Source organism: Diadema antillarum, unplaced genomic scaffold, assembly GCF_040938485.1.
Source record: "Diadema antillarum isolate AM-2024a unplaced genomic scaffold, OU_Dant_1.0 scf00000038, whole genome shotgun sequence".
In the NCBI taxonomy this organism is placed as follows: Eukaryota; Metazoa; Echinodermata; class Echinoidea; order Diadematoida; family Diadematidae; genus Diadema; species Diadema antillarum.
The window spans coordinates 891,517-918,508 of NW_027270927.1; the positions used below are offsets into that span (position 1 = coordinate 891,517).

The 26,992-nt window shown below is 38.6% G+C and overlaps 2 protein-coding genes across 2 annotated transcripts in view; both read right to left on the reverse strand.

The window, feature by feature from the left end:
* The window catches only part of LOC139710026 (serine/threonine-protein kinase DCLK1-like), a 43,664-nt gene extending 37,797 nt beyond the window's left edge, over window positions 1-5,867 (reverse strand). The window contains exons 1-2 of the mRNA XM_071621978.1: window positions 5,801-5,867; window positions 4,198-4,929 (exon numbers count right to left, since the gene is read on the reverse strand). Coding sequence (XP_071478079.1) covers window positions 4,198-4,920 — 723 coding nt within the window. The 5' untranslated portion in view covers window positions 4,921-4,929; window positions 5,801-5,867. The remainder of the gene's footprint in view (window positions 1-4,197; window positions 4,930-5,800) is intronic.
* Window positions 5,868-18,578: 12,711 nt separating this feature from the next.
* LOC139709577 (uncharacterized) overlaps window positions 18,579-26,992 on the reverse strand; it is a 33,799-nt gene continuing 25,385 nt past the window's right edge. The window contains exons 5-9 of the mRNA XM_071621536.1: window positions 25,842-25,958; window positions 24,390-24,501; window positions 20,433-22,141; window positions 19,698-19,955; window positions 18,579-19,433 (exon numbers count right to left, since the gene is read on the reverse strand). Of these exons, the coding sequence (XP_071477637.1) occupies window positions 18,717-19,433; window positions 19,698-19,955; window positions 20,433-22,141; window positions 24,390-24,501; window positions 25,842-25,958 (2,913 nt within the window). The 3' untranslated portion in view covers window positions 18,579-18,716. The remainder of the gene's footprint in view (window positions 19,434-19,697; window positions 19,956-20,432; window positions 22,142-24,389; window positions 24,502-25,841; window positions 25,959-26,992) is intronic.

The following is a 26,992-nucleotide window of genomic DNA, read 5'->3' on the forward strand; positions in this document are numbered from 1 at the left end:
TCATGCCGTAACCATTCTCACCCTTTCCCTCCTCTGCATCGCCATGGTGACTCACTCTGTTCGTCACCACCGCTGTGAACGGCGGGAGAGATGCGCCTCATAATAAGACCTGATGACTAATGCTGACACAAAACCTGGTGTAAAACAAGACAGCTCAGCTGCACAGACACCGGCTTTCACAGAAACTTGTTTGAGCGACCTAATTTTCCAATAACTTTATTGCCTCAATATCAAGGATACATATCTCAATCAGTATGGTATTCACAGACTTGTAGTCATCAGTTCCAGGATACCCTTAGGGTACCATACAGAAAATAAGAACTTGATCACTCATGACATTTTTATGAAGTGACAAGGTAGGTCTATCTCTTGAAGGTAAACAGTTGCATTTATGGGAAGTGTGGTCATATTTGACAGCTACAATGTACATGGTTTAGATTGTGACATTTTATCTTAGGTCTCTTTGCGATAATTTGGCAAGTGATTATGAAATAGTTTGTGAAGTAATGTACAATGTAAGACCACTGAGAGACAACCAGAATTTTGATGTCAAGATAAGGGTACAGTACTTTGACTCTTACTTTACACTTGCTTTCTTTAAAAAGCTTGATATTGCATGGTAGGGCCTACATGTAACATGGTAATTATAACATGGTATAATAATAACATGGTATTGTACAGCAAGATCATGGCAAATACCTAGTAGTGGTCAAATATGATCATCAACACCTATTCTTTGTTGTTGTTGTTGTTGTTGTTGTTGTTAATAGGGCCTATAGTATGCCTTTCCAAATGCTTAAATGTGTGCTATATCAAGACTTCCCACAAAGTTACAGCTCTTACAAGTTAACCCTCTCACGCCCACCAGCTGGAATAACATTTTCAAACATACTGTAAACATTGTTTTTGCATGAGGATACACGTGTATGCTGTGGCTCAGTGGGGGGGGGGGGGGGGGGGGGTTCAAGTCACCTGGTTGTACCCCTACATGTACTATGTAGGTAAGGCACTTTATCCTCATTGCCTAACTAGTCCTTTGAGAGGGACTGTCGGCTGTCGGTCCCACAGTTGCTTTGTTCTTACAAGTAGTCATTGCTTCCTTAGCATGACGTTAAACAAAATTAATCATATTGATTCAAATTCAGTTTGATTCAATTGCCTTAAAAACAGTCCTTTGGAAGGGACTTAAAGCTGTCAGTCCCACAGTTGCTTTGTTCTTACAAGTAGTCATCGCTTCCTTAGCATGACGTTAAAAAAAAATTAATCATATTGATTCAAATTCAGTTTGCTTCAATTCATTGATTTGATTTAATTTGATTCAATTCTATTTAATATGTAGAACTGTCAGTGGTAAGTACAGGGCAGTGGACCTACAAACATGTGTACCATGGAATCCAGTAGCAGCGCACTTTCAGTTCCCTGTTCTGACGCAACCCAACAAGTGTGTAGAAACAATTAGGCTTCCTTGTTATTCACAAGCTCTTCCTGAAGGCAGCCATAGTTGTACATTACTTCTTACCTTAGTGTATATCAATCCTAGAGAACTAGTTACATCCACTGTATGTGAAGAGCAAATCTAATCAAAAGGTTATTGACCCAGTTTAGTAGACATGTACACTCTTCAAATAAATGAAGGCCATTAGAGTGAAATAAGTGGTATAAACTGTTCTGGAAGTACAATGTAGACTTATTGGTAGAACCAGGGAGCTCACACCTCCCTGGTAGAACACTAATTCCCCTTGCTGCCATTTTTTCCAAGGTTCTTGTAAGTGAGCAAGAATATTCTGAGTATTGTACAATGACGGCATCAAAAGCTATTCAGGAAACAAGGACTTGTAATTTGGGCGTCAGATCATCTCTTCCAGAAGATTATTTTTAAATGAAGCCAATTTCATGCAAACCTGAATTTTCTGGCTTCCTCTTGTCACGACTGAACAGAAGTCTAAGCTGTTGTTTGTACAGTGAGGTACAATTGAGTTACAATGTATAGGGTCCCATACATTGTAAATTGCTTTAAGAGCATGGCATGCAATAAGAAGGAATGTAACTTGTATACACACACACAGCAATGCAACTGCACATTTGACATTCACAATTATTACTGGTATGTTGAATATAATACATATCTATGGGTATTACAAGTATAACATTTACATCTACCAGTGGCAGATCCAGAGGGGGGTGCACAGAGCGCGCATCCCTTCTTATTTTTTTTTTTGTTAAAACAAAAGAAATAAAAGGGGAAAAATAGGGGGGGCGCCCCCCCTTTAATTTTGTAAAGGCGCCTCCCCTTTACGGAATTCCTGGATCCACCCCTGTTTACATTCATAAAGTTCTGTTCCTTTTCTTTGGGTTAGGTTTTCATTTTGAACAACTGAGAGAAAATTCCTTTCAACAAAACATTTGAGAACATTTTGTTCTATATTGCTCTACTCTTTACGAGATCATTGACAACTGCACTAAAGCCTCTATTTCTTTAGAGATAATGCTAATATGACAGGATGACCACCGTGATGTCAGACAAAAAATTAGAATGTCATCGATACTGGCGGGATGAGTTTAGCACACTGGGAGGATTTAACTCGCTGCATCGCATGGATGCTTCCCTGATCTCACTCCGAGTGAATCACTGAGCCGCATGACGTATTCTCTAATTAAAGCAGGCCCTCCATCCTTACCTACTTACATGCAAACTGCTACAGCATGATGGCAGTCTAAAAAATTATGTTGATTCATCTCCCTCCCCCCCCCCCCCCTTCCCTCTCTCTTCATGCAGGAATCTTCCCATTCCTCTTCTCCTTGTTTTTTCTTTAACCCTTTCTTTCTCTCACTTTTCAATCTTCCCTTTCTCCCTCCCTCCCTTTTTACCACCATCTTTTTCCCTTCTCTCTCTCTTCAACTGTGACTACAAGTACGATGTATATCTGTCTTATTAGTCAGTCCTGCTTCCCTACATACATGCACGAATATCAACGAATCAATGTCGTTACACACAAACAAACCACCAAACTGAACAGAATCTGAGGGGTGCCTTTGAATCTTTGAAACCTCTCCCTAATGCAGTGCACTACAGAACTGTGAAATGCATTGCACTGGAATTCACAGACGTGTCATCATTACCAGTAATTGAGAAAAACATTGATTCAATTACAGAATAAGACAGTTGGTATCCTCAGAGGCATCCCCTCTGAACTTGAATGATAAAACACTATTCAAAACATATGGTAGAATGTTTACGGCTGCTTTGAAGTCCTCTAGTTCACTGCTCTTTTCCTTCCTTTATCTTTGTTTTTTGTTTTGTTTTGTTTTGTTTTGTTTTTGTTTTGTTTTTTTGTTTTTTGTTTGTTTTTTGTTTGATTTTTGTTTGTTTGTTTGTTTGTTTGTTTGTTTGTTTTTTTTTTTTTTGGGGGGGGGGGGGTATTCCTGCTTACAAAATAGCTAGTCAAGGATTAATTTTTATCAGCAGAGGTTCCTGTATGCCAGGCTGGTAAAAACAGACAAGCAAGTGATTTCAAAGAGCAAAATGATTCATGGCAAATCCAAGATGGAGGCATACACATGAAATCAGATTCTAAAGGGGAATAAAACCCAAATTTATCATGTGGATTGGGTGAATGCAGCAATACTAGTAGACCACATCAGTGAAAGTTTGAGGGAAATTAAAACAATTTGTTCAAAAGTTATAAATACATTTTAAAGTTTTGGCACAGCCATTGCTGGATGAGAAGACTAAGTCCCTCAATATTATACAGTTTGTGACATCACATGATATGAAGAATGATAAAGAAAAGAAAAAATTCAACAAACATTCACCTTTCTAGCATTTGAATGAAAGTGCACTTCAGTTACAAATATGTACCTCTATCAGAAACTAGGGGAAAATATTACTTTTTATAGCATGTTATGACAGTTACAAGTGAAGGGAATGCATAGTTTTCATAAATAATGAAATATTGTGAGATTTTGAACTTTACATCTTATATCATAAACTGTAGTGGTCTTCTCATCCAGTAGGTTATTGGCTGCACCAAAAACTATAAAAATTCATAACTTTTGAACAGATTGTCTGATTTTCCTCAAAGTTTCAATGATACATCTAATATTGCTGCATTTACTCAATCCACATGGGTTTCCTTCCCATTTAAAGAAAGCCTGTTCAAATGACATAATTATCAAATATTTGACAAAGAAACATACCTGTCTCCCATCTAGGGTGTAGAGCTTTCGAACAGCACCGGAATCCAGCTTGATGGCATCGGTGATGTCAGTGAGAACCTGCTCAAAGGAGTGCGCCGTCTTCTTGTTGAGAAGGATGCGGACGGCCTTGCGGGGCTTGGCACCACTCTTGATGACGGTCACCAACCTGGGCTTGATGAATTCACGGTTGTCCTCAATGATGCCATCCGTGGAACGCGGCAACGGCGTGATGCTCTCCCGGCCGTCTTTCTCCCTCTTTGCCAGGCCGACTTTCCACGCGGGGTCGTTATTCCTCTGGTATTCCAAGCGCTTGAAGATGTCCTGGGATGAACACACGTAGCTCTCTTCCGGCCGCAGTTGCTCCAGGGATGTAACTTTCCTGGCTCCGTCGATTGTGAAGACATGCCTTACTCCCTGCGGTAAATGTGCCTTATCTGACAAAGTTCTCGTCAGGTCCTCGAGCAAAGCCTCAAAAGTCCGAAAGCGCTCCGGAGAAACGGCATAAACGATCCCTTTGAAAAATCTGTCTCCATTCCGGTAGAAGCGAACCTTCTTCGCCTTCTTGTCCGTGGACCGTTTTTGCAAGGATGTCCTGATCAGCACACCATGCGCACTATGTGCAGGGCTCGGAATTCCATTGCGAGCTGATCTTAAGCGCGAACGTTCTGCTGAACTGCGAAAATGTTCCTGAAATTCTGCAAGTGTGGGGGAACTATATGCCATGGTTACTCCCTGTGGTGAGTGGCCAGATGTTCCACAAAGAGTAAACAAAACAAATATACCAGTAATGTTAGAACACAGTAGGCACAAAAAATTGCAAGATTAATTGTCGGTTCAAAGAACAGGGACTGTACTTGAAGTTGCAGAATGTGTGACAAAATCATGGTACTTTTAATAATTTCAAGAACGAAAATATGAAGATTACAAATGGCTACTGCAAAAGTAGACATTTTTGTGCTGTGGAAATTTTCATGCATTTCGCGCTTCCAGAAGCTAGAGCAAAAATAAAAGCGTGCAGATATATTTGCATGCAATACGTAATGTCGTGATTCTGTGGTATCAAAAACACACAAAATTCATCTAACCCAGCCGAGCGGATAAAATTACTCGCGCAAAAATATCCACTTTTGCAGTAGGCCCCTCCATTTAAATCATAACAATTTTACCCAAATCCAACAGTTTTTCTTCAAAAAGATTATGTCAGCTTCTTGAAATATTGATGCCTAAATAAGTTTCTACAAGACACTATAAAAATACGCCGGTACTGTAGGGCCTATACCACAATGAAAAGGAAAACCTATCAAACGCATTCATTAATTTCAATCTGCTTAATTTCCCATCCGTATCTCGCATATGCACCCCGTATGGTATGAATTGCACACTCGACAGCGTCCGTTCCTAGGCTACGCTACGCACACGTGAAACCCGCCCCTGCACCTGTTTCGCTCTGCCACCAGCTGTCTGGTTGCACGACGTCCCTGACATCCCAATACAAATAGAAAATACTGCCAAGTGAAATCGTCGACTATGCGCTACCCATATCAAAAATTGGCCAATTATTGAGATTCTTCAATTCGCATTCTTCGAAATACCTGATAATTACCTATTTGATCCGATGGCTGACAAGGATGGGTCTTCGTTGCCCGCCGCGCCCGTGAGCTCTTTGTGATGGGAATCGGGCGCAGTGGTGTTAGTCAATAGGTTACTCAGGCGGCTTTGTAAGGGATCCGGCGGGTGGACAATGGAGCGAAGTGGTGGGAGGGCTCCGTGCTCACTCATACGGCACGGTCCGCAGCTACACTGCGAGCAAGATGATGCTTTGATGGGCGGCGGACGGATGGAGAAGGCAACATCCCAATGTGCGCGCACCGGGGATTGAGAACCTGTGCACGCAAAACGCACCAATTCTAATCCAGGTCCTTTCTAGGACGTGCGTAATGCCGATTGATTCCGATTTGTCGTCCGGATGAGGTATCAAGTGAAAAGGAGGGAATGGCGTCATCATTTTCGGAGGGAGAGAAATGAGGAAAGATAAAACGTGTTTAATTTTTGGAATCTGTTCGGAAAGCTTTTGCTTTTAGCGGTTGAAACGTGCCTAATACTTTTGCCACCTTCAACTACAAATCGGCAGAATTCTAGTTCTTGTAAAAAAGAAAGAAAGATGAACTTTGTCAGTGAAACGATGATAAGATCTACAGTTCACAGATTAAAGGGATCGCATAGAGGTTGGGACCTAATTTCAGGTTTCTAACATTTTTGGTGAGATAATGAGAAACCTCTTATGAAATGTAAAAGAGCACGTAATTCCATGAGGAATTCAACGTTTATTTGATGAAAATCGGTTATGAAATGGCTGAGATATCCACAACAGAGCGATTCTAATGAAGTGTGGGACCCACCTTTCATTACAATCGCTTTGTTTTAATTTGTGTTTGGATGTTTCAGTCATTCCAAACCCGACTTTCTTCAAAGAAACTTTAAATTCCTCTTAAAATGGTATGCTCTGTACTATTTCAGAAATGTTTTATTGGTATCTTGCAAAAAGTTAAAAACCCAATTCTCATCTCCACCAATACTGTACTATCCCTTTAACATGAGGACAAAGAACAATGCGAGAAGTGGAACCTGTGTTGTCAAACCCTGTGGGGGACGGTGAATGCATCTAAGTAAGAGCAATGAGAGCTCCGTGATAAAACTAAGAGGTCAATTTCAACCTATGTTTATTAGAATTCAAGAGTAATGGCAATCTAACAAGTTATTAACATCTTTTGGCCGGCAATTAAAGTCTTCGAGGATAATACTTAACACAAAATCTCTATCTGGTCTAGCGTGATTACATCATGTTATGTTATTTCTAGATTAGCACATTTTTTTAGACTATTTTTTTGAAATCAACGTATGTTGATCCAAGATCAGCAATTATTTGAAACATTTTCTGTTGCTTCTCTACATCTGAACATGTATTAAAAAGAAATAGACGTGGGTTATATCATGGGTATCTTGAAGAAGTGTCTAGAAGTTATGAGAACTGTGTAAAATTATAGGAAATTAATTATCAACAACACACACACACACAAAAAAAAAAATCCATGATACGCGCATACAAAGGTATGGATCTCGAAGCGGTTATATAATGTAACTTCACACTATTGGAATGCATTTTTCAAAGTGCCCTCTATCGGTGAGAGCCTGTTGTTAGTGTAAGAGACGGACCCGGTGTTATACTCTCGGTATACCTTTTATGTCAAACTGCATTCATAATCTACCAGGATATTGGAGAGTTCATTCTTACCACCTAACTATGAAAAGAATTCAGCAGAGAAAGGCAAACATTATTAAGTGTTTGTCATAAAATTGAGCTCTCTTGGGAATTTGGAATTAGGAGTTTAAGAAGACAATGAAATCTATACGATAAACATTGAACAAACCCTAACACATACAGTAATTTTATGGTTCATTAATTATTTTAACTGTGCAACGAGTTTTTCCATCTCTCTTTCTATTATATATTACGGTATAAATAATTGCAGCTACATAATGAATTATATACAATGTATAATCACATACACATATAGGCATACACAAGCAACAAACACATACCAGCAGATAATGGAGAAGATGATTAAGTATGCCATCATCTCACAATTTTCATTTTGGTTTGTATGTAAAGATACACTATCTATACAATTTTGTATTGAGATCATGCATATTTTGGTCAATTATGATCACACAACCACAACCTCTCTCCACGTAAAAACATCTTGATATTGCTAACTAGGGTTATTACAAGACTACAAAATGTGAATGATACATCTTATTCAGATCGACAAGATCGCGTCACAAAAAAAGAAGAAAAAAAAAGAAGAAGAAGTGAGTACAGATTTGTGTATAGGTCAGCGGGAGATTTGTGAGTCAATAACATCACCTTGGTCAATTTGAATTTGTACTTGTAACTATATGTAGGGCTAATCTTGGCGAACTGTACTGCCCTACTTTGGCAAAAAGGAAGCAAGTGACATTCTCGTAAAAGAGCAAAATATGTCTGTCATTTACACTGACGTCAATGGACTATCATGATGTCTTATTTAACATATCTCTTAATAAGACTTTTTTCTGCATAAAATTTGGCCTGGAAGAAGAGGCTGCTCATTATGTGAATTATGAAAATATCAATAACTCAAATTCGGATGGTATGTCACTTGCTTCCTTTTGCCAAAGTAGGGCAGTGTAGATCTGCGACGCGAACGCTAAGACGACGTCTCCTCTCCGGTAAGACTATGAAAATAGCTGAAAATGAGAGTCAAATGGAATTGACCAAGAATTAAGGAGGGCGGTGTAGCATGGACGCATCTGACGAAAGACACAATAACACGAATAAGCCAGCTCGGGGTTCCACTTTGAGCATGAGCAGAAAAAGGTCATCTGTACCACCAGAGCATGTTGGTTTTTAAATTCATCATCTGTGATATAATGATTATTCAAGTGATCCTTAAAAGTGGTGCTTGCCAGCACATCCACCTGACAGCAAAAGCGGTATCTGACAATATCGTTTAATACATTCAATGCAAAATAATGAAATGGATGCTTTCCAAAATGCCAATGGAAGGATCATCTGGTCTCCTGGTCTACGCAAGTTCATCCTTTGTTTGAACATGACTGATGAATTCCATAAATAAATTGGGCGAGCTTATTAGTCCATGGGCCAAGACCCGAAAAATGGGTTATTGGTACCACCTAAGGTGGCAAAACCTTTTGGTGTCATTTTGTTTGTCGGTCATAGATATGCTTGTCAAGCTATGATAGCATTTCCAAATGAGTAGCTTAGTCATAATAAATGAATTTTTAACCAATTTGGTCTCGTTTTTATATCCCTATACTTCTGAATCGAAACTAACCGCTATACAAAGAAGAGCGCTGTCTTCCGTATGTCCACAGGTGTTCTGTTGTATGGAAGCAGGAGCCCGTCAAAAACATGGATATACGTCGCGTAGCAATTCGAATTACTACGCGACGTAAATAATTACGTCGCGACGTAAATAATTACGTCGCGTCGTAATTCGAATTACTACGCGACGTAATTATTTACGTCGCGTAGTAATTCGAATTGCTACGCGACGTAATTCCGAATTACTGCTCAACGACTTAACGTCACGACATAAAATGAATTAGTGTCATGTTGTAATTCCCAGTCCTACACAACGTAAATAATTACGTCGCGTAGTAATTCCAATTACGATGCGACGCAAATAATTACGCTGTGTTGTAAATAATTACAACACGACGTAATTCCGAATTACTGCTCAACGACTAACGCAGTGAATTAATGTAGCGACGTTAAATCAACCAATGGGATCGTTCGTAAAGTGAAGCGCATGCAATATCCGCTCACTGCGTGCTGGTGAAAACCGGAGCTGACTGACTATACAGCAGGGTGGTGGAAGTTCCTTTCCACCTCCCTGCTACTAGTATACAGCGAGCCATATGCCATTCCGTTGACAGTACAATCCTATGAAATGTTTATAACCTAAATTATTGGGCCTACATTGCATCAGAAATATATGTATGTAAGGTATACCAGCTAACCAAGTACTCTGTACTGACAAACATGCTGTAGGAAATGAGTGTCTAGCCCTTTGGCACGCGCACCGTGATGCATCACTGAGCAAATAACGAACGTTTTCATTGGTTGATTTAACGTCGCTACGTTAATTCGCTGCGTTAGTCGTTGAGCAGTAATTCGGAATTGCGTCGCGTTGTAATTATTTACAACACTACATAATTATTTGCGTCGCGTCGTAATTGGAATTACTACGCAACGTAATTATTTACGTTGCGTAGCATTAGGAATTACAACATGACACTAATTCATTAAATGTCGTGACGTTAAGTCGTTGAGCAGTAATTCGGAATTACGTCGCGTAGCAATTCGAATTACTACGCGACGTAAATAATTACGTCGCGTAGTAATTCGAATTACGACGCGTAGTAATTCGAATAACGACGCGACGTAATTATTTACGTCGCGTAGCAATTCGAATTACTACGCGACGTATATCCGTGTTTTTGACGGGCTCCTGCTTCCATACTGTTGTAAACGCGGTGTGCTTCGTCTTTATTCAAGGCAGCGAAAGGAATATCCATAGGGTTATGATGTCCCCAGCTGTTTGTCACGCAGTGCACTTAGTCTTTATCTAGACCAATGTACCGTTATCATATCTAAAGTTCCTAATAAAAGGGATTATCTACTGTTTTTATACCACCCTCTCAACAAATACATCAGTTTTAAACAAAAATCACTCTGTTCATTTACAATATTATCTATCATAATGTATTGTATAGTGTACCGGTACATTGTTTTTGCATTATCTGTTATTGTTGGATGGAAATAAAGCGACTTTGGCGTGGTGTTAGCGTTTTCACCGTAACGTTTTCACCGGAAAATGATAAATAGTTGAAAAATACGGTAAAATTCACGAGGAATTGCTTTGTTGTAGTTGTTGTTTTTAGATAAAAGGATATACACTGTATCATAAGCTTTGGATATTCCCTTCGCCGTCTTGAATAAAGACTAAGCGCTGTGGACATCATAACCTTTGGATATTCCCTTCGCTGCCTTGAAGAAAGACCAAGCGCACCGCGTTTACAACAGAACACATGTGAACATACAGAAGACAGTGCTCTTCTTTGTATAGCGGTTAGTTTCAATTCAGAAGTATAGGGATATAACAACGAGAACAAATTGGTTAAAAATTCATTTATTATGACTAAGCTACTCATTTGGAAATGCTATCATAGCTTGATAAGCGTATCTATGCCCGACAAACAAAATGACACCAAAAAGGTTTTGCCACCTCAGGTGGTACCAATATCTGGCCTGGCCCATGGACTATATGCCTTCTTTCGCTTGAAACTAGTGGAGTGCCGAATCAGAGGAGAAAGAAGAAAGGTCATTTTGTACCCATGTGCCCATGAGTTAACCCCGAACTGGCATGGCTTATTGGTACAAAATAAATCTGTCTTTTGATTCGGCCATTGCTAATAGCTATCCACGTAGTTCCATCTATACTGCACACAGATTCTTGAACGACAGTTTGCTTGCTATCCATATTATTATTAATGTTGTCGTAGAAACTTGCGTGTATGTGTAATAGGCACATTACAGTCAATTGATTAACAGAATCGCGTGATGACTAGCTTCACTTCAAATGAAAGCAAGAGAATATCAATTAGGGGGTGAAGGTTGAGGTGTGAATTTTCTTCAATTTGTCTCCCCCTAAAAATTAAATTTGTTAAGATCGCAGCAGCTGATTTGTAATGTCAGAAAAAAAAAGAATCATGGGACTCGAACCTGTCAGCTACTGCTTTCCGGGCAGCGACACTATCACCAGGCCATCCCTGGTTGCCGTCAGTGACACGATGAATTTGGAACACCCAAGCTCCGAAATTCCGAAATTGTTATATTTGTATGTATGTAACTTATGTTAAGCAGCCCAAGGCGGACAAGGTATTAATGAAAGCCAGAGATTCATTAACCAGATGGGTGAAGGTTAAGTGTGAATTTTCATCAATTTGTCCTCCTCACTGCCGGCAACCATGACAGGGTGGTAGTGTCGCGGCAAGGAAAGCCGTATACTAGACTACATTGTACGACAGGTTCGAGTCCCTGTTTTTTTCTTTTTCGATACAATGAGTTTGCGGAGTTATACAGATCAGCAGTTGCGATCTCACAAATAATTTTGTAATTATCTTCATAATGACGATGAAAATGATGGTAACACATCCAAGAGCGCCCTCATTGAGTTCAGGACTCGTGTGCCTTTAAAGGGATGGTATAGTTTTGGTTGGGATTTGCAATTCAGATCTTAACTTTTTGAGAAATAATGAGAAGCTATACCTATGAAATATGAAAGATCACACAATTCTACAGGGAATTCAAAGTACATGTAGCCTATATTTTATGTACATATACACATAAACATACATGCTGTATATATTATGTATATACACATATACGTATACATTAAATGATTAAGAGAACAAGATCGAGAGCAACGTCTGCCTCAAGTCTAATTTCTTTCAATACATACATGTACACATATTACACTGTATATACAGTCATGAGTGTATATATATATATATATATATATATATATTATAAATTATACATATATACAATGTATATATATATATATATATATATATATATATATTATGCACGAAAATCGTTTTTTAAATTGCAAAGATACAGTGCACTCCCGTTATAATGAACACAGTTCTAATGAAATTCCGGTTACAATGAAATAAAATTCAAGTCGCAACATTATCCTTTGTTTTTTATTGTTTATTCATTCGGTTATAATGAAAGAAAATTGCTGGTCCCGAGGACTTCGTTATAACGGGAGTCCACTGTATAAAGAAAACAAAGTAAAGCAAAGACATCCTAATAAAACTTGTGTCCCACCTTTTATTAGGACATCTCTGTTTTTGGATATCTCTGCAGTTTCAAAACCAATTTTCATCCAAAACAAGGAAAAGTAGAAATTACGCGGTACGTAATATATGTCCCCGCCGGAAGTAGCATTTAGTAGCAAAATGTACAATATAGGTAAAAAGATGAAGGTCAAAGGTCAAAGAAGTCAAAGGTCAAAATTCTATGTAGAAGTTTTGAAGCCCTCACCTAGTGCCATCACATAAAGCAAACGGAATCGAAATCGGGTTAGAAATGGCGAAGGAGTAGCATTTTGTAGCCAATGTACAATATAGGTAAAAAAATCAAGGTCAAAGGTCAAAGGTCAAAATTCTGTGTAGAAGTTTTGAAGCCCTCACCTAGTGCCATCACTTAAAGCAAACGGAATTGAAATCGGGTTACAAATGGCAAAGGAGTAGCATTTTGTAGCAAAATGTACAATATAGGTCAAAAATCAAGGTCAAAGGTCAAAGAAGTCAAAGGTCAAAATTCTGTGTACAAGTTTTGAAGCCCTCACCTAGTGCCATCACATAAAGTAAACAGAATCAAAATCGGGTTAGAAATGGTGAAGGAGTAGCATTTTGTAGGCAATGTACAATACAGGTCAAAAATCAAGGTCAAAGGTCAAAGAAGTCAAAGGTCAAAATTCTGTGTAGAAGTTTTGAAGCCCTCACCTAGTGCCATCACTTAAAGCAAACGGAATTGAAATCGGGTTACAAATGGCGAAGGAGTAGCATTTTGTAGCAAAATGTACAATATAGGTCAAAAATCAAGGTCATAGGTCAAAGAAGTCAAAGGTCAAAATTCTGTGTAGAAGTTTTGAAGCCCTCACCTAGTGCCATCATATAAAGCAAACAGAATCAAAATCGGGTTACAAATGGCGAAGGAGTAGCATTTTGAAGCAAAATGTACAATATAGGTCAAAGGTCAAGGTCAAAGGTCACAATTGAAATTCTGTATAGAAATTTCAAAGCTCCTATGTAGTACTATCATATAAAGCAAACAGAATCAAAATCGGGTTAGAAATGGCGAAGGAGTAGCATTTTGAACATTTTGATCACACACGGACGCACACACGGACGGACGGACGGACGGACACACGGACGGACACACACACGTACGGAGCCCGTTTCATAGTCCCCTGCTCGAACTCGTTCGGCGGGGACAACAAACAAACAAACAAACAAACAAACAAACATACCTTTGAACTCCTCTTAGAATCATAAGCTCTTTCATATTTCATGTTTCTCATCATCTCACAAAGCAGAAAAATGAATACCACATCTCAATCAAAACTATACCATTTTCATTCCTCTACCTATAAGGATGCACTAAACCCTTTGAATAGAGTACACACAGAGGGAGTGATGGAGTTTAGCCTTTTATTAAGAACATATTTACATCAGAATTACTGCCACATAATTTACATGGGCAGATACCATATAATACATCTCTTCTTTCATCAGGACACATATGAAATACAATACTGGAAAAAATGTCTTGCAAATGCAATACTTTGAAGTACAGAAGGAAATGACAATTCAATGTCAATAATGAAGTTTACAAATGAACAGATATACAAGAAAAAACAAAGATGGATGTAATTCAGTATAATCCATGATAGTGAAACACTAACGGAGATATAACAGGAGAATCTATATTATCTGCCATTATGCTCTTTTCCGATCACCATGACTGGAACGGCATGTGCTTTGAAAAAGAATGGAAAGACGAACAATCAAACATACAATATGCATGTTATCACATAATTGCATAATAAAAACACACACCTTCTCTCTCTCTATGATTTTGGATGTTACAATGCCAGCATCGCATCTAACAACTTCAGATCTTGTTGATCTGTTGGCAAAACTCATGTACATGTATACAATTCCAACTGTTACACGACTGAAGAAGACATTTTGCAGTGTAAAGGAAAGGAAAGGAGCACACCACAGGATATTGGATCATATCAACTAACAGAAACTAGCTGTCAGGCTTTGATACTTGCTCGATCATCATTCACAAAATTAATATTGGCAATTGTGAAGAAGCTTGTTATCACACTATAGACTTTGTCATAAATGTCTTTTGAACCAGCTACAATATATCCATAAGCGACAGTGTTTGGTAACCTCAGTGTGAAGAAAAATGATTCATGACAATATTTTTCTTCTGTTGTTTCCACAAAAACTGAAAAACATAAACTAACACTTTAATGTCATGGTATTCAATGTTCACATAACGTCCAGCTTTGCTGAGTTGTTGGCTAGGGTAAAAAAAAAACTGTACAAGTGTATTACAAACATGTGTATACAATTTGTACATACATAATATTTACAAACATGTAATCAATAACCACAAGCTGAATATATGCATGGTCACACAATGACACATTCATAGCTCAAGTATATCTCTTTCATGACAGTAATAAGAGGAACCAAGAGTTGCATGGGGTCACAGAAATTTCCCTATGTCAGGTATCTCCTTCTACCTGCATCACTCAAGGATAAAAGACAAAAGTCAAAAGAGAAAATGCAAAATCACCTCATTACATCAGGCATTTTGCTGTATCAGACTTCATCATAACAAGGTTCTACTATTCTGTGCTATACAATCTTTTTACACAATCTTGTCTGGTTAGTTCTATAGAGTAACTTCATGACAGAAGCATTGTAGACATTTAATTCTGTCTTACAAAAAAATTTGATAAATATAATCGTACACACATTTGGCAGTGAAATGACAAAAACAAACAAATTTTGGTAACATTTGAGCCACCAGTATTTCCAGCTAGCCTCCCTGGTGCAATTGTCTGTGGTAAGGCAAAAAAATTTGAATAACAGGCTGAAGCCCACACCATGGGTATGTAGTACAGTGGACTCCCGTTTAATTTAACAAAGTCCTCGGGATCGGCATTTTTCCTTCGTTATATCGAAAGTTCGTTACAACCGAACAAACAATAAAAAATATTGAACTGATAATGTTGCGGTTTGAATTTCTACTTCATTGTAACCGAAATTTTGTTATAACTGCATTTGTTATAACGGGAGTGCACTGTATTTAGTCTCTCCAAATATGGCTGTGTGTCATCAAACGGTATCATAATGTACATCAGAATAAAATACAGTCTGCCTTGCCTAAGTCGAATCTATTCAGACTGAGAAATAGCTTTGACATAGAGAAATTTGGCTTATGAGGGATTCAAATCAATATAACATTTTAAAGAGAAGAGGACTGGAAAAGATTAAATAAAGAGTTTGTTCGCAAAAACCGATAAGTCCATATTTGCCAAATGGAGATATTTGCGATTAAAGGTCAAGAAAAATAAAGAGAATTATACGGAAATTTTCGCTTCTTTTGACCATAACTTCAGAAATGTATCTTTATATGTAGTGACCAATATATCATTTAAAAGGTATTATTTTGTACTTTATTACAGAGACCGTACTTCAAAATCTTAAAAAATGGACTTATCGGTTTTTGCAAACAAACCCTTCAAATGTACTGCCTGCTTTATTACTCTAACTCGCCATCTTTGCTCTCAACAATACTGAAAGTGAGCAGTTATCATTCAGATTTAAACACTTTTAACTGTACTCTATGCATGAAGGGTCCAGCAGACTTTAGCCACAAAGTCTCTATACATGTACAACAATTAACATACATGTATTTGTTTCAAAACTTAGTTTGACTTTTGCAACCATGACTGCAGAGGTGTAAGGATCGGAATGTGTATGCCAGGTATGATAAAATGCATGTAAGTGTACAACTCCAGGAAAATCTGAATATACACTAATTAGACTGTCCCTAAAAACTTCATGATAATCAAGGGTACGCATTACAAGCAATAGAATTCATGTTTACACTTTTCCCCGATATCCTCAGAGATCTCATAATTCTAACCCCTGCAAAATGTACCTTACGATATACTTGGATATATGGTGACAAGTTCATTATTTTCAGCACAGTATGACACCAGATTCTCGAGTACAATGTCTGTCCATTTTTGATCAAATACGAGTGAAAATAGGCTTCAACAATCAACTTGCAAATACCATGCAGTGGGACGATACAAAGAAGGACCTAGCAGAAATAAATTGACAGTCCTTGTACATGTACTGAGAAATCATTCAATGTCTACTCCAAGTTTGCAATTTCTTCTAGACTTGTGTAGCAATTAGTGCATTTAAGCTCTCAACTACAGATGGGAATCTGTCAATTCAATACCTTCATGAAATAAACACAATTCCAGGCAAAGCATAATTCTTGTACATTCCATTACTTTGATAGACCTCTGATCGATCCTTTCAGATATTTCAAAAAGCTATGGAAGGGAGTCACCACTGTTTAACTACATTCTCATACGTACTTGCCTTCTGAACACTGGTACACAAGGACATATGAATATCCATAAACAAGTACTTGTACACTTGTACTAGACATCAATTTAAAGATGTGCTGTTAAAACAACAAAGAAATCTGATAAAAAATGAAACTTAGTACACTTGTATAATGAAGTAAATTTCTCACTCTTTAGGATATCTTGTTACATTGTACTTGGTTTCCATGATAACATCCGAAGTGATTTTAAAGAAATAGTTTTCTTCATTCTACAAATCAATTTCAACTCTGTATTTCTGAACAAAAATACAGTGTACATCACATTCAGCAACAGGAAGAGATAAAGAGGTATACAGTGGACTGATTCTGCACAATGATGTAAAAGAGCAGAAAGATATTAACAAATGCTCAATCCAATCAAATACATGTACTTTATTATGATCCAACATTTTTCTTACTGTGACACATGATTGTTGGACCTATTCTATGGATTTTGCTCTGAAGAAAAGGAGCTGAACCCCTGGAGTCAACAATGCATCATTTTGTTCAAAATACAGTTACTGTACCATTATATCCTTTTGCTAGCCGAATATCAAATCATGACTGCGCCATCAATCAGAGAATGCCATGATTCCTAGGCTAAAGTCCTTTGTAGAATTTTGACTGAACTTCAATTTTAGATTCTATCTAAATCTTGTTTAATCTCATAATTCTGAGGAAATCTTTAGAGTGACTCTTGCAATATGCTGGGGGAATTTATCTATACTTTACTGCCAGAATTTCAAATTTCTTTTAAAAAACTGCCTTCATTGTCATGAGAAGAATATAATTTGCATAGTATTCAAAAGTCATTTTTAAATAGTGCTTGTTCAAAGGCTCCAATGATCATAAGTATCAACTGCCTTGTCTCTTTTATGTAGCACTGGAAATCAGATGCTTGTTACAAGTTTTACACTGGATTGTTAAGCATGATCTATAATTTGAGGGAAAAAAAAATATTGTCAGAGCATTGTCGTATATCCATTGTAGCATAGAAACAGCTATCAAAGGATAAGCTAGCCATTAGTTGCAAGCAAACAATAATTTCATGTAATGGGTATTACATTATGTACCACGACAAATTGCATTGGAAATTTATTTTGTATGTGCCAGATATCAAGTCATATTATGCACACATAAAGTAACTGTGCATAACTTGCAAGGAGTACAGGAAGAGATTGTAAAGCTTTCAAAACTTCAAAATGAATGTTTCTGAACCAGGCATACTTCACATTTCAAACATGTCAGCTACGGTACACAATGGAGTAAAGCAAACTATTTGAGTATTAAAGATTAAAGATCAGCCCTGCAGAATATTTGAAATACATGTATTATGCAAAATTCTTTTTTCTCCTGAATGCCAAGATAATAGTTTTAAGACTGTGGAGAAGATATATGCCATTCCCACCTTTGTGCCATCCCAACCGACATGATGCCACCTCATATACATCAAATGATGTAGAATGAATTGCAGCTTTAATATGCAATTTTTTTCAAATTCAGAGTATGCAAATAATTATGCTCTGCTAGGTATATCATTTGACGATTGCTGGTGTCAAGGACGCAACCAGCAAAAAAGGGGAAACAGAAACAAAAAATATGGCAGCAGATGGCATATAGAATTTAATCTACTTCAGTCAAGTTCATTAACGAACCATAAGATGCCATCTTACTGCTTCCTGGCAGCTGCGGACATCAGATAATCCATGATTCCCGGCTTCTCAAACAACTCGTCCAACTTCTCATTATCGTAGTCCCCCTTGAGGACGACGTTGAGCGTCCCATCCGAGTTCTTCTCCACATCCAAGAACGAAATGTCCTCATCCATCTCCTCAGAAGGGTTGTTGCCCTTTTTCAACGACTGCCCCGCAGCACCCTGTTCTGAACCGAGACAGTTCCCTTGATTGACACTGCAAGTCTCACTTCCAAAAGAGTCCTCTGTAAGTCTTGACGATTTGTTGGGGCTCTCTTTGCTGGAAGAAGTGGCCACATCCTCTGTGGGGGATTCCTGACTTTGACATCTGGCTACAGAATCAGTTTTGGTATTATCTCTCAGCATAGCTGCCTTCTCTAGTGCCACAGACTTCGACATTGCTTTTGTTTGTCCTACATCAGATGAAGTTGGGTCAGGCACACCTGTCTGCGCAATTGCATCACTCGAGGATTGTGTTGATGCTGCACCATCCTGGCATACCTTTCCTTTTTCTTCACTGGTGGTTGATGGCAATGTGGCAATGCTTTTGTTGCTCGTTGTGTCAAGTTGTTGCATTGTAATATCTGTTCTGCCCTGCTCAGACCCTACAGCATTGTCCACTGCATCATCATCACCCTCTGCCTCTTCACTGTTCGCCATCTCTTCCTCTGCCTCTTCCTCCTCCTCTTCTTCCTCTTCCTCATCATCATCATCATTATCATCATCATCATCTTGCATCTCATCATCATCATCTTGCATCTCATCTTTGCTATCCTCCTCTTCATCATCTTCCTCCGGTTCAGAATCACTGTCCTCACTGTCATCGCTATCTGGACCACTGTCGTTGTTCCAACCTACAGGCCAAACACGATTCTTAACACTTGAAATCAAGTCAGCAAGGGCACCGCTTCGTGCAAAGTCCTTTAATTCTGTATGAGCTGCCTCTGTCTGATTCACCTTCAGCTTCTTCTTCTTCCGGCAATCTATCTTCTCCCGTTTCCTCTTCACTGGAGTCTGCACACAATCAGCTTCTGGCTGTCTGTCAATGGCTTTCTTTTCCTCAATGTGTTTCTTTTCCTCAATGGCTTTCTTTTCCTCAATAGATTTCTTTTCCTCAATGAGTTTCTTTTCCTCAATGTGTTTCTTTTCCTCAATGTGTTTCTTTTCCTCAATGGATTTCTTTTCCTCAACGGATTTCTTTTCCTCAATGTGTTTCTTTTCCTCAATGGATTTCTTTTCCTCAATGTGTTTCTTTTCCTCAATGTGTTTCTTTTCCTCAATGGATTTCTTTTCCTCAATGGGTTTCTTTTCCTCAATGGGTTTCTTTTCCTCAATGGATTTCTTTCCCTCAATGGATTTCTTTCCCTCAATGGATTTCTTTTCCTCAATGGGTTTCTTTTCCTCAATGGATTTCTTTTCCTCAATGGATTTCTTTTCCTCAATGTGTTTCTTTTCCTCAATGTGTTTCTTTTCCTCAATGGATTTCTTTTCCTCAATGGATTTCTTTTCCTCAATGGGTTTCTTTTCCTCAATGGATTTCTTTTCCTCAATGTGTTTCCTTTCCTCAATGGGTTTCTTTTCCTCAATGGATTTCTTTTCCTCAATGGATTTCTTTTCCTCAAAGGGTTTCTTTTCCTTAATGTTAGCGGAAGTGGTGCTCCTTTTCAATCGCTGGACAATTTCATCTATGACATGTATCAGCGGTCTCCTCTTATCTGGAATAGGGAGAGTCTGCTCCCCTTGGACATGTTTAGTTTCAGCAGTACTGGTCGATGGCTGACTGGGCACACTATCTGGGGCATTCTCTGGCAACAATGTGAGAGAAGCGCTATCAGATTGTTTTGTGGATGGCTCACTGGTGACAGGATTCATTTTGGGTGGTAACGCGATGTTTTCCTGGATCTGTGTGCTCCTCTTTTGGACACTCGTTGACGGTGTGGATGGCTCACTGGTGACAGGATTCATTTTGGGTGGTAACGCGATGTTTTCCTGGTTCTGCGTGCTCCTCTTTTGGACACTCGTTGACGGTGTGGATGGCTCACTGGTGACAGGATTCATTTTTGGTAACGCGATGTTTTCCTGGTTCTGCGTGCTCCTCTTTTGGACACTCGTTGACGGTGTGGATGGCTCACTGGTGGCAAGATTCATTTTGGGTGGTAACGCGATGTTTTCCTGGATCTGTGTGCTCCTCTTTTGGACACTCGTTGACGGTGTGGATGGCTCACTGGTGACAGGATTCATTTTGGGTGGTAACGCGATGTTTTCCTGGTTCTGCGTGCTCCTCTTTTGGACACTCGTTGACGGTGTGGATGGCTCACTGGTGGCAAGATTCATTTTGGGTGGTAATGCTATGTTCTCCTGGTTCTGTGTGCTCCTCTTTTGGACTCTCCTTGACGGTGTGGATGGCTCACTGGTGGCAGGATTCATTTTGGGTGGTAATGCTATGTTCTCCTGGTTCTGTGTGCTCCTCTTTTGGACTCTCCTTGACGGTGTGGATGGCTCACTGGTGGCAAGATTCATTTTGGGTGGTAAAGCTATGTTTTCCTGGTTCTGTGTGCTCCGCTTTTGGACACTTGTTGACAGGGTGCCAGAAGAAACTTGTTTTGGAGCTGCAGTTTTGCATTTCTTCCTGTCATTACTTGAAGATTCTTTGACAAGTTCAACATCACTGTCACTATCAACCACTTCTATCTCTGTGATTTCTCTGACTGTGTCACTTCCAGTATGATGCCTGAAAGAAGAGTCCATCTTCTTCATTGTAACAAGGTCTGTCTTATCTTCAGATGTGACTCCGTCATTCAGTGGAATTATATTAGAGGGGACGACCTCTTTCTGTGACCTAGTGGCACTTTCCTCCATGTATTCTGGCTCACTGTCAGAATTCAAGACCGTGTTGGTGTTTGCTCCCTCCATGACATTATCCTCGTTGCCGCTGTCGGAGATAAAGCCGTCATCGCTGTACTGCCCCTCTTCATCTGGGAAGAAGAATGGATCCTGCTCGTGGTCCTCCATGTCATCACTGCTGGACACGTAGCATTCAATGGGTAGAGGGTCTTCAGAGCTGTCGCTGTCGTACCAGAAGCTTGCCGCCCCTTGGTCAACTTTGCGAATCTTTGCAGATGCATACTCGGCCAGAATTTTGTCAGGACTTCTCTTCCTGTGAGATGTGGTGGAGGCCCTTGGAGAACTTTGTGCAGGGCTTTCACTCAACCGATGACGGAATGGAGAAATGCGTTTGGCTGGAGACCTTTTTGATTTCTTCGACTGGAACGTTGTGCGAGTGTCACAAGAAGTTATGATATCCTTCACTGCGGCAGCCTGCTGTTTGTGATCATCACACTGCTTGATGATGTCTAGCGCCATATGTGAAGCTACAGTGCCTAAATCCATGGCATTTTTACCTGAGGACACAAGCAGAGGAAAATCCACACCCGGTAGGCATGCTGTTTAATATGATCTAAGATTTTTTCGAATGGAACAATCATTATACACACCAAAGACATCATGAGGAGTATTAAGTTTGACAGTGCATTACAAAACCAACAAAAGGTTGCCAGAAATGGATTTTCAAGTTAAGGGTAGATTCTCAAAGAGCAGATTTTAAGCTTTAAAAATAATGTATTTGAGACTCTCCTGACACGTCTAGATACTGGAAAGAAAGCACACACTCTGGAAAAGTGTGAACTTAAACAAGAGGCTCTGAAGTACAACTGGCTTATTCAAGCACTTGATCTTTACTAGGCTGTGTCAGCTGTGTAACGTATGGGACAATAAACAGAATCTAAACCAGCGTAGCAGCAACAATGAAGGGATCATCAAATTAAGCTGAAATTGAGCGTGCTCTCTAACACTTTCTGTCCATGATTAATGCCAACTTTCGAAGCATCCTTTCAAAAGTTCTTAGGGTTGAATGTGAAGAGTGTGTGAAGGATTTTATCAAATGAAAAGGGGCTTCCTAGCTTATAACACTATTCCCCAAAATGGGGTTGTAGAAAAAACTGCTGAAAACACTTTCCCATTTGCTTTGTATTCCCAAACTTAACCCTAACTAGGCCGGGGGGGCCTCTGAGGCCCCCCCTCGACGTTCCGCGCGATGTATCGCAATCGCAAAAAGCTATCGCCGCGACGTTTCATGACTTTTTTCTTTCGAGTCTCGCGCATCTTTTGACATCAAATTTGCGACGCCCGGGTGCGCGGTTCCGAAGTTACGCATAAATATGTACATGCATGTCAGACCAAAAATTGCTCAAAAACGTGAATTCGTGTACAATTTCAATGCAAACTGTGCTTGCAGGCAAATTTCATAAAAGCATAATCATTTGGGTGTTTTATTGATTAAAATCAATGAATAACATATTTTCTTGTTTGGAGCGATGTCGCGAACAAATTTCATCGAAAAAACAATGAAAAACATAAAGTTGAAAAACGAAGAAATACATAAGAAATTCAAAAAAATAATAAAATACTTAAGAATTTTTTCTGATATCACAATTTTTTTCATTACATTCGCTAAGGGCACTAAAAAGAATATTTACACAAAAAATGTGCCTGTTTTGAGCTTTATTTTGTGATTTATACCAAACAGTCTGATTTCATGCATCATTATGCATAAATTACATAGCATAATTTAGCATAAATGATAATTTTTTGAAAAATTAACTTCATGGTATTTTAGATTACATCATAGGCAATGTGTGTGCCAATTTTCGTCGCGATCGCGCGGTCGAGATCTGGAGGGGGGGCCTGGGAGGCCCCCCCCCCCCGGCTCTATAAACTACCTAAATAGCCCGGCCTAGTTAGGGTTAAGAAAAATGCAGAAGAGCTCTTTCAGAAAATATGAAAAACTCAAGATTGACTTAGTTGACTTATTCTACCTTTTTTAAGTCCTCACATGAAATCAAGTGATGCAAATTTTTTGTTGGTTTTGTGATGCACATGCACAAGTGATAATGCTAAGCCACTACTGAAGGCAGTCTTTCTGCAATAATTTTTGTATCTCAAAGATTTCAATCATTCATGTTAGAATCAGACATTTCTACCGCAGGTTAAAGCTGGGATATGATACGTTTTTCTTTACTTGAAGGAGCTTTGACCCATTTCCTTTCATTTCATGAAATATCACTGTATTCATCAATCCTTTCTCCCACAAACAACAGACATTAAGAGATAAAGGTACATTGTAAGGCTGGAAGATGAAATCTCCACCAAACTGATTTGACCTTTGATTTCAATGTTAGACCAAAGTCTCTTATATGTACCACTATTTAGATCACCATCTTTTTGCCAATTTGTATTTCCACATGACCTTTCCAGAAGGCAGAAAAATGTTTATTGCCGAAGTTCAGTGATTTGTTTACCTTTGACCAAGAGGAAATCATCCCCCAATATCTGTACAATGCATCTTCATCCTTTGTAGCATACCTGTCAGAAGTATTCCAATAACCCATAACATGATTTTATCTTGTATAATTATATAAATAAGATTCTGGGACATATGGACTGATAGATGGGGGAGGAATCGAAACAACAAAACTAACATAATCAGCCTACTTATTTTAATCACATGTTAATTCTAGCACATACATGTACACTATTTAGCTGCAGGGCAAGAGGAGAATGTTCATTGGAAGCACCAAGTCATGTACTTACTTAGAAGAGTGTCTCGGATTTGGATGAGAGAAAACTGCTTATTTTCAAGAGTCTCTTTCCTCCTCTTCAACTCTTTGGTTGTTTTCTGCAATCTTCGGATCTCTTCGACAGCCTTGTGGGAGAGGACAGGCAAAAATATGAAAAGCTGTTAACTGCCATGGACATTTCAAATGACTCACAATGCAGAGTGGTAAAAATACACAGTGATTGCCAGTGATTTTGAACACTTCTTTCTGTTTCTATCAACACTGGTAAATAAATCTGTCAGGTAATGGTCCTGATAAGCATGGAGTACTCAGCCATCTCTTTACAAGTACCATTACTGAATTTAGAAGACAGCCCTTCAAGGTGGCATCACATTGTCCTAAAATTGACACAAGATGGACAAGGTGGATATTTTCCTGCTAAGAATAATGTCGGTTACAAATTTCATTAAAAAGTAACAATAAAAAAATGTAAAAACAAAACAGAATAAAGTAGTACATTCAAGGAACAATGAAATAGTCAAGAAATTATTCTTGATAACACAATCTTTTCACTTACATTGGCTTAAAGAACACTAGAAAGAATATGTACACAAAATATACACCTTTTAGGATCATTATTACCTCCGCCAAGGGAGGGGGTGATGTTTCTATTACTGTTTGTTTGTTTGTTTGGTTGTCCTTGTGCAAAATAACTCAAAAAGTTGTGCACAGATCTGGATGACACTTGCAGGAAACTAAAGTGCTAGGCGCGCTGAGCAGCTGAGGGCTTATGACATAACAAAGGCTTCTACACTGGGAAATCGGGCAATTTTTCAACATGCATACGTATGAGTGGAAATCACTGATCTCTATGGAAGAGCAAGATGATTGGTGGAAAGTAGCTGCTTGGTGGAGGTCTGTGCTCTCACGAATGCTTTTCTAGTTTAGTGATTTGTAGCAATTTGTGATTTCATGAAAACATGAAAAATTAGCATAAATTTGCATAAATGAAATCTTTTGGAAAAATCACCATCACAATTTTGCAGATTACATCGCAGGCAACATGTGTGCCCATTTTCATCACAATCATGTGGTGGATGGCTCAGCCTCCTCCCCCCCCCCCCCCAAAAAAAAAAAAAAAAATAAATAAATAAAATAAAATAAAATAAAAAATAAAAAAAATGAATAAAAATCTCCGGTCTTGAACACAAGTTATTAATGAGGAAATCCACACCAAAAATGAATAAACTCCAAAAGAGAGAGAGAGAGAGAGAGAGATAAAAATAATTCCCTATAAAAAGTTTTAAAAATTAAAACAAAAAATGGATGAGAAATAAGGAAGATATGACATCTCAAAATTTCCTATTTTCTCAGTAAACATTTCTTGACCAGTCCTTATGCATATTCAATGAGCGACTTGATAGTGGAGCATCACTTGCCTCTACCTTTAATCATTGGCAAAGGGTAGAATGAGTGAGATCATTACCTTCTTCAGGATTGCTATCTTGGCTGTATTCACTTCGCTCTCTAGCATTTTACCAAGATCGTTGTAGCGGTCCTTCAATTCCCGCCTCCTCCTCCGTTCCAGGTCATTGTGACGAAACTATTGGTCATAAAGAATAAAGAGGAGCTCTTAATAATGAGCTACATTCTGTGAACCCCAAATAAGTTGCATGTAGCACACAGTTTTAGACATAACGCTGGTATGCAATTTTACATTTCCACATCAGGAACATGGCACTCATCTTTCCACTGCACTTCAAGTCATACAAAGTTTTTGTGTGAAACAGCAAAAGTTGGGCTATTATTATTTCGAATACAGTGCTTTCCCGTTCAAACGAACACGGCTATAACAAAACTTTTACTCGACAAAGTAAAAATTCAGGCCCCAACATTATCAGTTCTATGTTTTCTTATTGTTGACCTGTTCGGTTATAACAAAATTCGATACAACCAAAAGAAAACTGCCGGTCCCAAAGACTTCGTTATGACAGGAGTCCAGTGTACACTGCATATCTCCCATTTTTGGGGGATGTCATTTTGCCTGTATAACAGCATTATCAGTGGATATGTTGACTGCAAAAGTTTGTGACATAATGCATAGACAACAATATAAAGAAACAGGGAATTCCATGCAAAATTGAATTTGTTGTGGAAAGTACATATTCCCTCCTTTTACAAGGTATACAAACATAAAGGATAATACAGTACAATGACCATGTTTTCTGAGAGAGGGACGTCAAGTTCTGTTTTCACAATTGCTAGAAAGTAGAAAATATGCAGAGTTCCCTTTTTTTCTTTGCGAGGTACAGTCAATTTGAGGGTGTAAGACATCAAAGTGATAACAGCCAGATTTGTTTCCATTTGTATTCATCATGGAATACACAGAAACTCCTGAGGTCCGTTGCATAAAAGTTACAATTATGGTAACTTTGCCATCCATTGGTAACTACCATGGCAACAATACTCAACAACCAATCAAAATCAAGAATTCCATGGAAGTTACCATTGAATGGCAAATTTAAATAATTGTAACTTTTATGCAACGGGCCCCTGATTTAAAGTATCTATCGTTACGCACATGTATGACATTTTGTGTCATGAGTCATTAAATTTTTCGCAAATTGTCACTGTAAA